This window comes from Diabrotica undecimpunctata, chromosome 9 (assembly GCF_040954645.1).
Source record: "Diabrotica undecimpunctata isolate CICGRU chromosome 9, icDiaUnde3, whole genome shotgun sequence".
NCBI lineage: Eukaryota > Metazoa > Arthropoda > Insecta > Coleoptera > Chrysomelidae > Diabrotica > Diabrotica undecimpunctata.
This window is the reverse complement of record NC_092811.1, coordinates 70,111,872-70,122,936: the sequence shown is the minus strand read 5'-3', so window position 1 is coordinate 70,122,936 and position 11,065 is coordinate 70,111,872. Positions and strand designations below refer to the sequence as shown.

General features: G+C 36.6%; 1 protein-coding gene across 1 annotated transcript; it reads right to left on the bottom strand.

Annotated features, from left to right (window-relative positions):
- Positions 1-2,024: 2,024 nt before the first annotated feature.
- On the bottom strand, positions 2,025-10,130 carry LOC140451101 (uncharacterized). The gene is made up of 5 exons (XM_072544830.1): positions 10,086-10,130; positions 9,628-10,005; positions 8,312-9,573; positions 6,998-8,247; positions 2,025-2,296 (listed from the first exon to the last, which is right to left on the bottom strand). The coding sequence occupies exons 1-5, from the start codon at positions 10,128-10,130 to the stop codon at positions 2,025-2,027; spliced, it is 3,207 nt and encodes a 1,068-aa protein (XP_072400931.1).
- Positions 10,131-11,065: the final 935 nt, after the last annotated feature.

The following is an 11,065-nucleotide window of genomic DNA, read 5'->3' as shown; positions in this document are numbered from 1 at the left end:
TCTTCTATCTCCGATTTAAGGATTGAAGGTCCTGTTTCTCCTTCTCCATATAGGTGATCATCAGTCCTGTCAGATGCAAATAATTGTTCTATGTATGATTTCCATGTTTCTAAGATCGTTGGCTCCGAGATAAGATTTCCATCGTCATCTTTTATGCTGTTGGGTGACTTATTGAATTTTCTCTTGTTTGTCATTGATTTTATTTTTTTGTGCATATTGTAACTGTCGTATTTTCGTTGTTCGTATTGTTCTATTTCCCTGCATTCGTTGGAAAACCATTTTTCTTTGGCTTCTTGAATTTTCGTTCTTATGATTTTGTGGATCTGCTGGTATTTTTCTGCATTTTTATTCTTGAATTTACGTCTTTCATCCATCATATCCATTATCTCATCAGGCATCAATTCTTTCTTCTTCCGTCTGTCACGCTTTAATGCTGGGTTTATTGGTGTTGGTATAAGTTATTGGTGTCTGTCTTTTTTGATTTATTTTTTCAATATTTTTCTGTTTGGTTACTTGTAGCTTTTTGTTTATTTCACTGTAGATTTCTTTTGGTCTTTAATCTGTGGCTCTGTGTATAGTTATTTATTAGGGTTCTGTTAATATCGATGTCAAATGGATCCTGAGGATCGATATGGCCATTGAAAATTTCGATTGGCTTTTGTTTAGTTGATGAACGAATGGAATTGTTGTATCCTAAAATAGCATATAATATATGTTTCTTAATACCCAAAGTCTTCTTTTTTTCTCTAAGTATTCGTAGGTGTTCCAAAATTGTAGAGTGAAAACGTTCTATCATTCCGTTCGATTGTGGATTATCTGGTGTTGTGTAGTGAATCGAAATTTTGTGTGTATCGACAAATTCCTGAACAAGGCCGTTCTTAAATTCGGTTCCACTATATGCGATTATAATGTGTGGGAGTCCATGGTGGGTTATAAAGAGCATGAAGACATTAAGGACATTTATTGCGTTGGATCGTTCTATGGGATATGCTTGGCCATATTTCGAGAATGCATCAATTATTGTAAGGAATTTTTGTCCGTTAGCTTGGAATGTGTCCATATGAATGATTTCTAACGGTTTCGTTGGAGTTGGTGTTACCATAAATTTCGGCTTAATTGGATTTCTGTCACACTTGTTAGCTTGGCACGTATCACAAAGATTGATAACTTCTTCGATGTCTTTCTTTAGCGTAGGTCAGTAGTAGCGTTTTCTTATTTGAGCTTCGGTTTCGTTAATTCCTCTGTGGTTAGTCTTCCCTTGATGGTAGTTCTCTATAATTTTTGTTGTCTCTCTGTGCTGTTTATATCTTCTAGGAGTCTGTTGCATTTGACAAGATCGAATGCTGAATTTTTAAGAGTGTCTCGTAGAATATTGCATAGGGATTTGTAGAGTTCATCATTCTCGAACAGAATGGAGTATTTCTTTTTCGGATCTATATAGTTCTTGAAAAACTGGAAAATGTCGTTGTGAAGTTCAATTTTTCCCAATTAGACATATATTCTCTTCTTTGTTACAAAACACTGCTCTATGATTGGTTTCGCCGGGCTGTAATTTACTATCTTGAAAACTATTTGATTATTGTAACAATTTAGTGGTTTCTCGCTAATTGAATTGGCGTGGAATGTTTGGTTACATCTGTATCGTTATCTTCTTGTAAGTATTGGGAGTTTGATGGCTGAGCTTTAGATTTTTGCTGTTTGCTGTCTTCATGTAGGATTTCGTCTATTATCTTTATTTCTTCGGGAGTTAACGTTGAAGTTTGATTTTTTTGGATGATTTTGAGACTCTTCGGCTCGGTCAGTTAGAAATTCTTCTAGATCGGACAAGGAACTGGGGTAATTAATCATAGAGATATCATCGTCATCTTTTGAGAGGAGTTTCATTATTTCTTCCATATTCTCGTCTACACTGTTTAATTCTTTCGTGTGGATTTCGACACGGGATAAAGCATCTGCATTGGTGTTGCATTTGCCTTTTTTATATATTACTTCGTAATGAAATTCCTCCAGCTTTAATCTCCATCTTACAAGCTTTGAGGTTGGGTCTTTAAGTGAAAATAGCCATTGTAGTGATCGATGGTCAGAAAAAATTTTGAATTTTCGTCTGAAAAGGTATGGGCGGAAGTATTTATTGCTAACATCTCCTTTTCGATAGTCGAATATTTCAGTTCAGTTTCATTGAAAGTTCTGGATGCATAGGCGATAGGTTTATGGTTTCCTATTGGACCTTGTGATAGGATGGCTCCTATAGCGAAGTTGCTTGAATCAGTCGTAAGGTTGAAGGGTTTAGTGAAGTCTGGATATTGCAGAAGTGGTTCATTAATCAATAAGCTTTTACAGGTTTTGATACAGTTTAAGAATTCTTCGGTGTGTTCAATTTTTGCATCCTTTTTAAGACATATGGTAAGTGGTTTTGTAATTTTGGCAAAGTCCTTTATGAATTTTCTATAGTAACCAAGTAATCCTAAAAATCCTCGAATTTTTCCTCCTTTGCTGTTTTTGATACAGGATAGTCTATGATGGCTCTAATCTTAGTCGGGTTTGGTTTAATTCCCTGACAGGTTATGACATGGCCTAGAAAATCGACTTCTTTCTTAAGAAATTCACATTTCTCAACTTGTATCTTAAATCTTGTTTCTCTTAATCTTTCAAAAATTTTCTTAAGATTTACCATGTGTTCTTGAAGAGAGGTTGAAAATACAATAATGTCGTGCATGTAGACCAGACATATTTCTCCTATTAGTCCTTTTAGTACGTTCTCCATTACTCTCTGGAATGTTGAGGGTGCATTTTTGAGTCCGAACGGCATTCTCATGTATTCATAGTGGCTATTTTCAACGTTAAATGCAGTCGTCTGGATATCTTCTTCGGCTATTTCAATTTGGTGGAATCCGCTAGCTAGATCTAGGGTTGAGAAGTATTGGTAGCGTCCTAGTTTGTCCAGAATGTCTGTTATATTTGGAATTGGATATCGGTCATCGATGGTTTTCTTGTTCACCTTCCGGTAGTCAACAACTATTCTCCATTTCACTTTTCCTGCGGCATCTGGTTTCTTTGGAAAAACCCAGATTGGAGATGACCAGGGTGATTGGCTCGGTCTGATAATTCCTTGATCAAGCATCGAAGTGATCTCCTTACGTACTTCTTCTTTATGGATGTGTGGATACCGATATGACTTGGTATAAATTGGAACTTCGTCTTTGGTTCGTATATGGTGCTTTATTTGGTTAGTAAATGTTAAGGTATCGTCTGGATGATGAAATATCTCTGCAAACTTCCTGCACAGTCGTCTTAGGTGAGATTCTTCTTCTGTATTAAGATGATCGGTTCTAAGGAGAGGATCGACATCTCTTAGATTACTGTCTTCGGTAGGTATGATATCTGACGTATATATATGGTATTCCTCGAGATTTATGGGTTGACTTTTAATGGGATCAGTTAATGCTACTTGGATGTATTCATTGGTGTTATTGACTAGCTCGGTTCAGGCGAGTTGATTACAGGCAACGGTGAGAGTTTCTCTTAGGATGGCACCTTCGACTTCTTGTCTTGGGATGACGATTGTACCTGATATTTCCTTTATTGGTAAGCGGACTAGGGTAATTGATTGGGGCTCTAGCTGGACTGTATAGAATTGGGCTTTGTTTCTGACATAGTAATTAATAGGAAGAATAGAATGGTGTGTAGTAATAGTAGCTTGGGTAAAATCGGGATTTGCTTTTAGAAGTTTAAGATTATCAAGGCCGATAAGACCGTCAAATGTCTCGTGAAATTTGAAAAGATAAAATTTTAGGTTAATATCGAAATTAAATTCGGGAAAAATTGGAATTTCTACACAATAATCTTGTGAATGATTCTGAAAAATTGATGTAACGATAAATGGTTCATATTTAATATTATTCTTGTAGAATTTATTGGCTATATCAGGATTAAGGAAAGATTTAGTGGCTCCTGTATCAATAAGTTTAAGAGGAGGATTTTGAATTTTAATGTAGGGAAGCTCTCTTTTGTCAGCATAGGAATGCAATTCTACTACGTTTCTTCTTTTTCGTCTTGAAACGTTTGAAAATTTACATCTTCCTCATATTCTTGGCTTTCTTGCTCATAATAAGTGTAATCTGGCTATGTGTCATTGTCTATACCTTCATCGTAATTATTTTCCTCTTGTTCGATATTAAAGAGTTCTTCTACGGTGAATCGGGGGCTAGTTGTTTGTTGAAGTCGGAAGTTTTTTTGAGATTGGGGTCTATTAAATCCGGTTTGGCGTGTAGATACGCTCATAGGTGTTGGTTTATATGATTGAGATGGAACTGGTTTATGAAAGTTGGGTTGATTAGCCCTAGAATATTGTGCATGTGGAGTGATTTGATGATTTTGTTGGAATTTAGAGGGTTGAAATGTCCCTCTTGGACTATTGTTGAATGGTTGTTGTTGCAAAGGCATTTTATTTGATCTAAAGAATGGCTGTGGCCATTGGGGCTTAGGCACCTCAGGCTGCCATCGTGTCGGAGCAGGTGTATGAGTTAAATTGGATCTCTGTATTTGTAAAGTCGCAGATGGTTTATTAGAAGATGGTAAGGAATAATTATGAGTACTTTGGAGATATCTAATGTTATTTTTTTCCTGAATATATTAGATAGCAAGAGCGAGATTCGGTGGTCTCATCGATCGAATTGTTGATCCTAGGGGTTCTCTTACGCCTGCCAAAAATATGGTTAGAGCTTGTTGTTGGAAAAATTCTTTTTTACTTCTTTTAACTTCCTCGTTTTCTGTGTGTAATTCAATATGATTTGAAATAGTATTTAAAAGACTCATAACTTTTTCATGAAATTGATGAGGGTTTTCGTTTGGAGCTTGACGAAGATTAACTAAATCTCTAGTTAATAAGTTTTCGTTACGTTGGTCTGCGAAATTTTGAACAAGAATTGATTTTATTGACGGCCAGTCTTTACAGCCGTATACAGAAATGATTTCTCTGGCTCTCCCCTCAATTTTGTTCATAATACCTCGGGTACGCATATGATTTTGAAAATTTTCGGGATTTGTATGATCCCAAAAATGGTTTAGAAGCATGGAAATAACGAGAGGGCGAAGAGAATTTGTGAACCACATCATCTCCAAAGTAAACTTCTTCATATTGAAAAAAAGCGCTCACCTCCAATGGTTATACCAGAAGAGAAATACATAAAGCGATGAACAACATCTCTAGAAGAGAAAGGACGAAGAAACAGAATGTAAAGGCAGACAGAATGTCTTGATCTACATATTGGAAGTAACGGACAGAATTGGGCGAATACTTAGGAAAGCCAACGTAAAGACCATTTTCAAGCCTACAAAAAAAATCAAGGACTGTTTAAGATCGGTGAAAGACAAACGCGACCCATTAGCAACGGCCGGAGTATATCGAATACCATGCACATGTAGAATGGTATATGTGGGAACCACGAAAAGACACACAAACACAAGGATAAATGAACATAAAAGCCATTGTCGTTTAGGACATATCGACAAATCTGCCGTTGCCGAACACGCTTTGGGAAGCGGAGAACATCGAATACTGTTTGAAGAAACGCAAATGCTGGACAAAACTTCACAGTACTACCCAAGGTTGTATCGGGAAGCGGTGGAAATATATAAGCACCCAAATAATTTTAATCGGATAGAAGAGGGACTGAAAATTAACAAGACATGGATACCAATATTAAAATCCACAAACACCCTTCCCGCCAAACTCCAAGAAAGAAAAGCTATTACAAACAACGATACGCCCTCTCAAGCCGAAACCAGTGGAGGGGAGGGGAGTGGGAAATATAAATATTGCCTCCGTAGTACAACACAGCGTCATTTTCAGGTTACAAGCGTAGCAGTAACATCTCCAGAAGATGCCAACCCCTAGTGTTGGCGAAACGCCGAGAACTAATCTCAGAAGACAGCGGCCTAACAGCCCGAACAAACAGTTTAACAACTCTATTGTATATTGGAATAATTATAACAATTATTGTTCTATTCAAAAAGAAAATAGCCAAAACAAAGAAAAACAATTCTACAAAGAAGGAAGAAGAAGGGCAAACAATCGAACTTCCACGACAGGCTTATTTCTAGGACAGGAGGAGTTATTGACCCATAAATTAAGAACAAAGATTTAATGAGGTAATGACCCAAGTCCAGTGAAGATCGCTGATTAAGACAACATATCGCACCCTCAGTAATATAAGGGATCAACTCAAAATTTTGGTAAATTGAGATTTTAGATGCTATGGGCACAAAAGTAAATTCTCTACCGGTTAGCGCTGACAGAGAGAGAAATAGGACATTAGTTGCTCGGTAAATATATTTGTGCCTCTCTCTTACTCTCCCCGCCAACCTATTGTTTTTACTGCTACAAGGTAACAATCAGTAACGTGTCCATAGTCGTCAAAGGCGGACTATGACAAAAATCCTGGTGAGTTTGTATGTTAACATTTTGTATTATATAGAACAATTTTTAGTTTAGCCCTTATATTATGTAAAATGTAATTAATAATTGGGTCTAATTCATAATAGCTCGCTATATTGCCAAAAAGTAGAGATGTTATACGGAATCATATCTTATTGGTTCATTATAGTACGTAAATTGTTTTATTGTTGATGGCGAACTTTGTAATTAGCCCTTATTTACATGAAAATTTTAACTATTTTTTTAATTGATCCGATTAAATTACCAGAAAAATAATTAAGTTGTAGTAAATTACAAATATTTTTTTTTTTTTTTTTATTTAAATTTACGTGTCTCGACAACTATGGTCATTGACACGGGAACAAACAAAATCGGTATTTACAATATATGATTAAGCTACAGTTTTGGTACTTTTACAAAATTCGTAAATATTTTATATTAAATTATATAATTTAGAGTCTCTTAAAAAAATAATCAAAGAGTTCATTGAACCAGGTGAACTAAGTATATCACTAAGGGTACCACTAATGTTATGCCGTCGTCGGGTGGAGCTGAAAGTACTGCATTCAAGTAGGATATGGTGTATGGAAAGCCGCGTGTTGTTGCAGCGTTCGCAGACTGGTGGATTTCCAGAACTCATGAGGTAACCATGCGTGAGACGAGTGTGTCCTATTCTTATTCGTCTGATTATGGCTTTGTCTCTTCTTTTTTGTATGGGAATTTGCAGTGGTCGAATTATTGGTTGTATTTGATGTAATTTGGATGTGCTTCTACTCCATTGATCTTGCCAATTTTCCAAGACTGATTGCCTGAAGAGATATTTTAGGTCCTGATAGAGCTGTATCCTTTCGACTGGATGATCAGGGCAATTAGCTTCTTTCGCCGCTTGGTCAGCTTTCTCGTTACCAATAACACCTACGTGCGAAGGAACCCAGATTATGGAGACTGAGGTGCCCGAAGTTAACAGCTGATGACAGTGAGCGTGTACCTTATTGACTATTGGGTGTTGTGATCTTAGGGTTTTTAGTGAATGTATCGATGACAGAGAGTCGGTGCATATGGCTATACGTTTGCTGCTTTTTGGTGTGACTTCTAGCGCCTTGTTTATTCCATATAATTCCGCTGTATGTATACTGCAGATAGTAGGGAGGCGAAATGACGCTATTGTTTCATTTGTTGTAGTAACAGCACAGCTTGTACCATGTTCATCTTTACTGGCGTCTGTGTATAAGATTGTATCAAACTTTTCCATGTCAATCATTTTGTTGAACTCTTGTCTAAACATACTAATGGGGGTTTCCTTTTTGTCGTATCTACATAGACTAATGTTAAAATTAGGGTGCTTTCTGGTCCAAGGCGGGGTATGAGGGATACAGATCGGGGTCATATGTGAAAAATCTGTGTTGTTAATTAACTGGTGTAATTTGCAGTCAAATGGGTATACAGACCTAAGTTTTTCTGTTGGCTTTATTACTGTGTGTCTGGCAACAAGCTTGGCAGCTGGATTTGAGGGGTTGGCAGAGACCTTTGCAAAGTAATTCAGAAGTAGTCTTTGTCTCCTATAGGTCAGTGGAGGTTCATAGGCTTCAACATGAATGCTTTCAGATGGGCTAGATCTAAAAGCACCAAGACAAATACGAAGAGATGTGTTCTGAACGACGTTAAGAGAATTTAAGAGAGACTTGCATGCAGACATATAGAGTATGCTACCGTAATCAAGTTTGGACCTAAGTAGGGCTTGGTAAATTCTGAGTAATACTTCCTCTTCAGAGCCCCAGTGATAGTGAGCAAGAGATTTAATTATGTTTATTCTTTTTTAAACAATTAGCTTTAGTGGTTTGTATATGATTTCTCCAAGACAGTCTTTTATCAAACTGCATACCTAAGATTTTATGGTTATCTACTACACGAAGCGGAGTTCCATGCAGTTGTAAATTAGGTTGAGGAGACCTGTATTTTTTACTAAACTGGATTACTACAGATTTAGGTGGTGAAAATTTGAATCCTGTACTGTCTGACCAATTGGTTATAGACTCTAGGGTGTTTTGGAGTAACGCGCATGTACTGGATGTGGTCCTACCTTGACAAAATAGAATGATATCATCAGCGTAAATAGCGTGTTGAACTGGTGCTTTTATCGTAGAGCATATGTCGTTAATACAGATTAAGAATAGTGTGGTGCTAAGTATACAACCTTGAGGTAGTCCATTCTCTACAGCTTGTGGTGCAGACATTTTACCATTTGCAGACACTTGGAACGTTCTATCCGTTAAAAAATTATTAATAAATGTTGTTATATTACCTTCTAATTTGAGGTCACTAAGTTTTGCAAGAATTATTGATTTTGAAGTGGTATCGAAAGCACTCTCTATGTCTAGAAAAACGGCAATTACCTCATTCTTGTTTTGCATGGCGTATGTAATTTCAGACTGAAGTGAAACCAAATTGTCCATAGTGCATCTATTTGATCTAAATCCTGACTGAAATGGATTTAGTAACTTATGTCGTTCTAAATACCAGTTTAGACGATTATTTATCATTTTTTCTAAGACTTTACATAATGAGCAAGTTAAAGAGATGGGTCGAAATGAACTGGGTAATGCTGAAAGGCAGTCATTCTTTTTAATTGGAATCATAATGGATTTTCTCCATAGCCTGGGAAACCGTTGATATGTCCATAAAATATTGTACAGATCTAATAATTTTCTTAATGTATCTGAATGTAGTTTTTTAATAAATATTGAGGGGATATCATCTGGTCCGGCAGCAGAATTTTTTAGAGAACTAACAACATCATAGAGTTCGTTCAGAGTAAACGGTAGATTAAGTGGATTAGGGTTCGATGAGGAGGACTGGGGAGGGAGCTGTTCGTCTCGTGTCAATAAATGGTTAATTCTGTTTTTGGATTTGTCTAAAAAATATTGTGCCAAGGTATCAGAGATTTTCTGGTCGTCTGTAATAATATTATTTTCATGGATAAGAGCGGGTATTTTATACGTTGTGTTGCGTCCATTAATTTGTTTTATTTTGTTCCATACTTGCGTTGGAGATGTGTCAGCGGTTATAGTACTGGAGAATTTAATCCAAGATTCTCGTTTACTTTCTTTTATTACTCGTTTAGAGTTGGCCTTTAGTCTCTTGAAATTAATTAAGTCCTTTTCTGATCATGTTCTGCGATATTTGTTTAAGGCCTTTTTGCTAGCTTTAACTGCTAGCTTGCAAGATAGGTTCCACCATGGTACAGATTTTTGGGATGGATTAATGGAGCACTTTCCTATGTGTTCCTCTGCTGCTTGCAGTATACATCTATTAAATTCCTCAACATCAGTATCAGCATTGTTTTGATAAACAATTTCGTTAACTCGATCCTTAACAGATACGCTGAAAAGCTCCCAATTAGCTTTTGAGATATTCCATTTGCTCTTAACATAAGATGGTTTAGCTTCATTATTAGTGATGAAAATTGGGAAGTGGTTGCTATCATAGAGACTATCAAGCGTGTACCAGGTAAGAAGAGGAGCTGTTTTGGGATCACTAATGCTCAGGTCAATTGAAGAGAAGGAGCCAGACTGTATGTGAAAATACGTGCTACTTCCTGTGTTTAAAAGACTAACATCATGATTAATGATAATATCCTCAATAATCTTACCTCTACCAAACGTATTTCTGGATCCTCATATAACACTATGAGCATTAAAATCTCCAACAAGAATAAATGGAGCTGGAAGTTGGTTAATGAGATTTAAAAGTTCAGCACTGACAAGATTATAGTTAGGAGGAATGTAAACATTGCAAATGACAATTTTGTTAGGGCACCATGCAGTTACTGCTACAGCTTCCAGCGTTGTATTTAACAAAAATTCTCGGTGAAAGACATCATTTGAGATAAAAATGGAGGATCCACCGCTGGCCCTTAAATGCGTTGTCCTAATAAAATTATAGCTAGAATAGTTTCTAAGATACGGATTGTGTGTTGTGTTAAAGTTGGTCTCTTGTAAGCAGAGAAAATCAGGGACGTGATCTGAGATTAACTGTTGTAATCGTTCAAGACGGGGGAAAAACCCGTCACAATTCCACTGAATTAATGTGAATAAAATTACAGATTATTGTAAAGACTTTTGAGATTGTTGAGATGCGTCTGAGTTGCTGTCATCATCGCTTACGTCATAGGATATATCAATACTAGATACACTTTCGGCGTCATCAGGTTCCAGTTGGAGTTTAATTTTTTTATTTATGCGTGTTATACGATATTTAATTGCCCGTTCTTGGAGAGATGAGTACAGAAATTGTAAATTTAAGATCAAAGATTTAATATCGGTCGTGAATTTCAATGCTTCGGTGTAAGGATCGTTATTTCCAAAGGTGTTTTCAAGGAAAGCTATCAAATTATCTTGAGGAAGTATGAATGCTTCTGGTGATTTATTGTAGGCTTTTTTTATATCCTCTTTAGTTTGTTCAGTTAGTCCGGTTTCTATTGGTGGGTTTGTCCTTCGTTTCTTTCTTTTTTGCTTAATGGTTTTATCCTGCTGTATATGGCTGGCAGGTGAAATGGGTGGAGGCATGCTAACAGTGTCATCTAGGGAACTGTTATCATTCGTGACCGTCGGTACTTCTGAGCGACCTCGT

Excerpts from the sequence above, each read along its gene's own strand:
- LOC140451101 (XM_072544830.1), bottom strand. The coding sequence starts at position 10,130 with ATGCTCATAGTGTTATATGAGGATCCAGAAATACGTTTGGTAGAG. Across the intron at positions 9,574-9,627 it reads CAGTTAAAGCTAGCAAAAAG|AGACTAAAGGCCAACTCTAA; the intron begins GCCTTAAACAAA and ends ATTAATTTCAAG. Across the intron at positions 2,297-6,997 it reads CCATATCCTACTTGAATGCA|ACTTCACTAAACCCTTCAAC; the intron begins GTACTTTCAGCT and ends TGCAATATCCAG.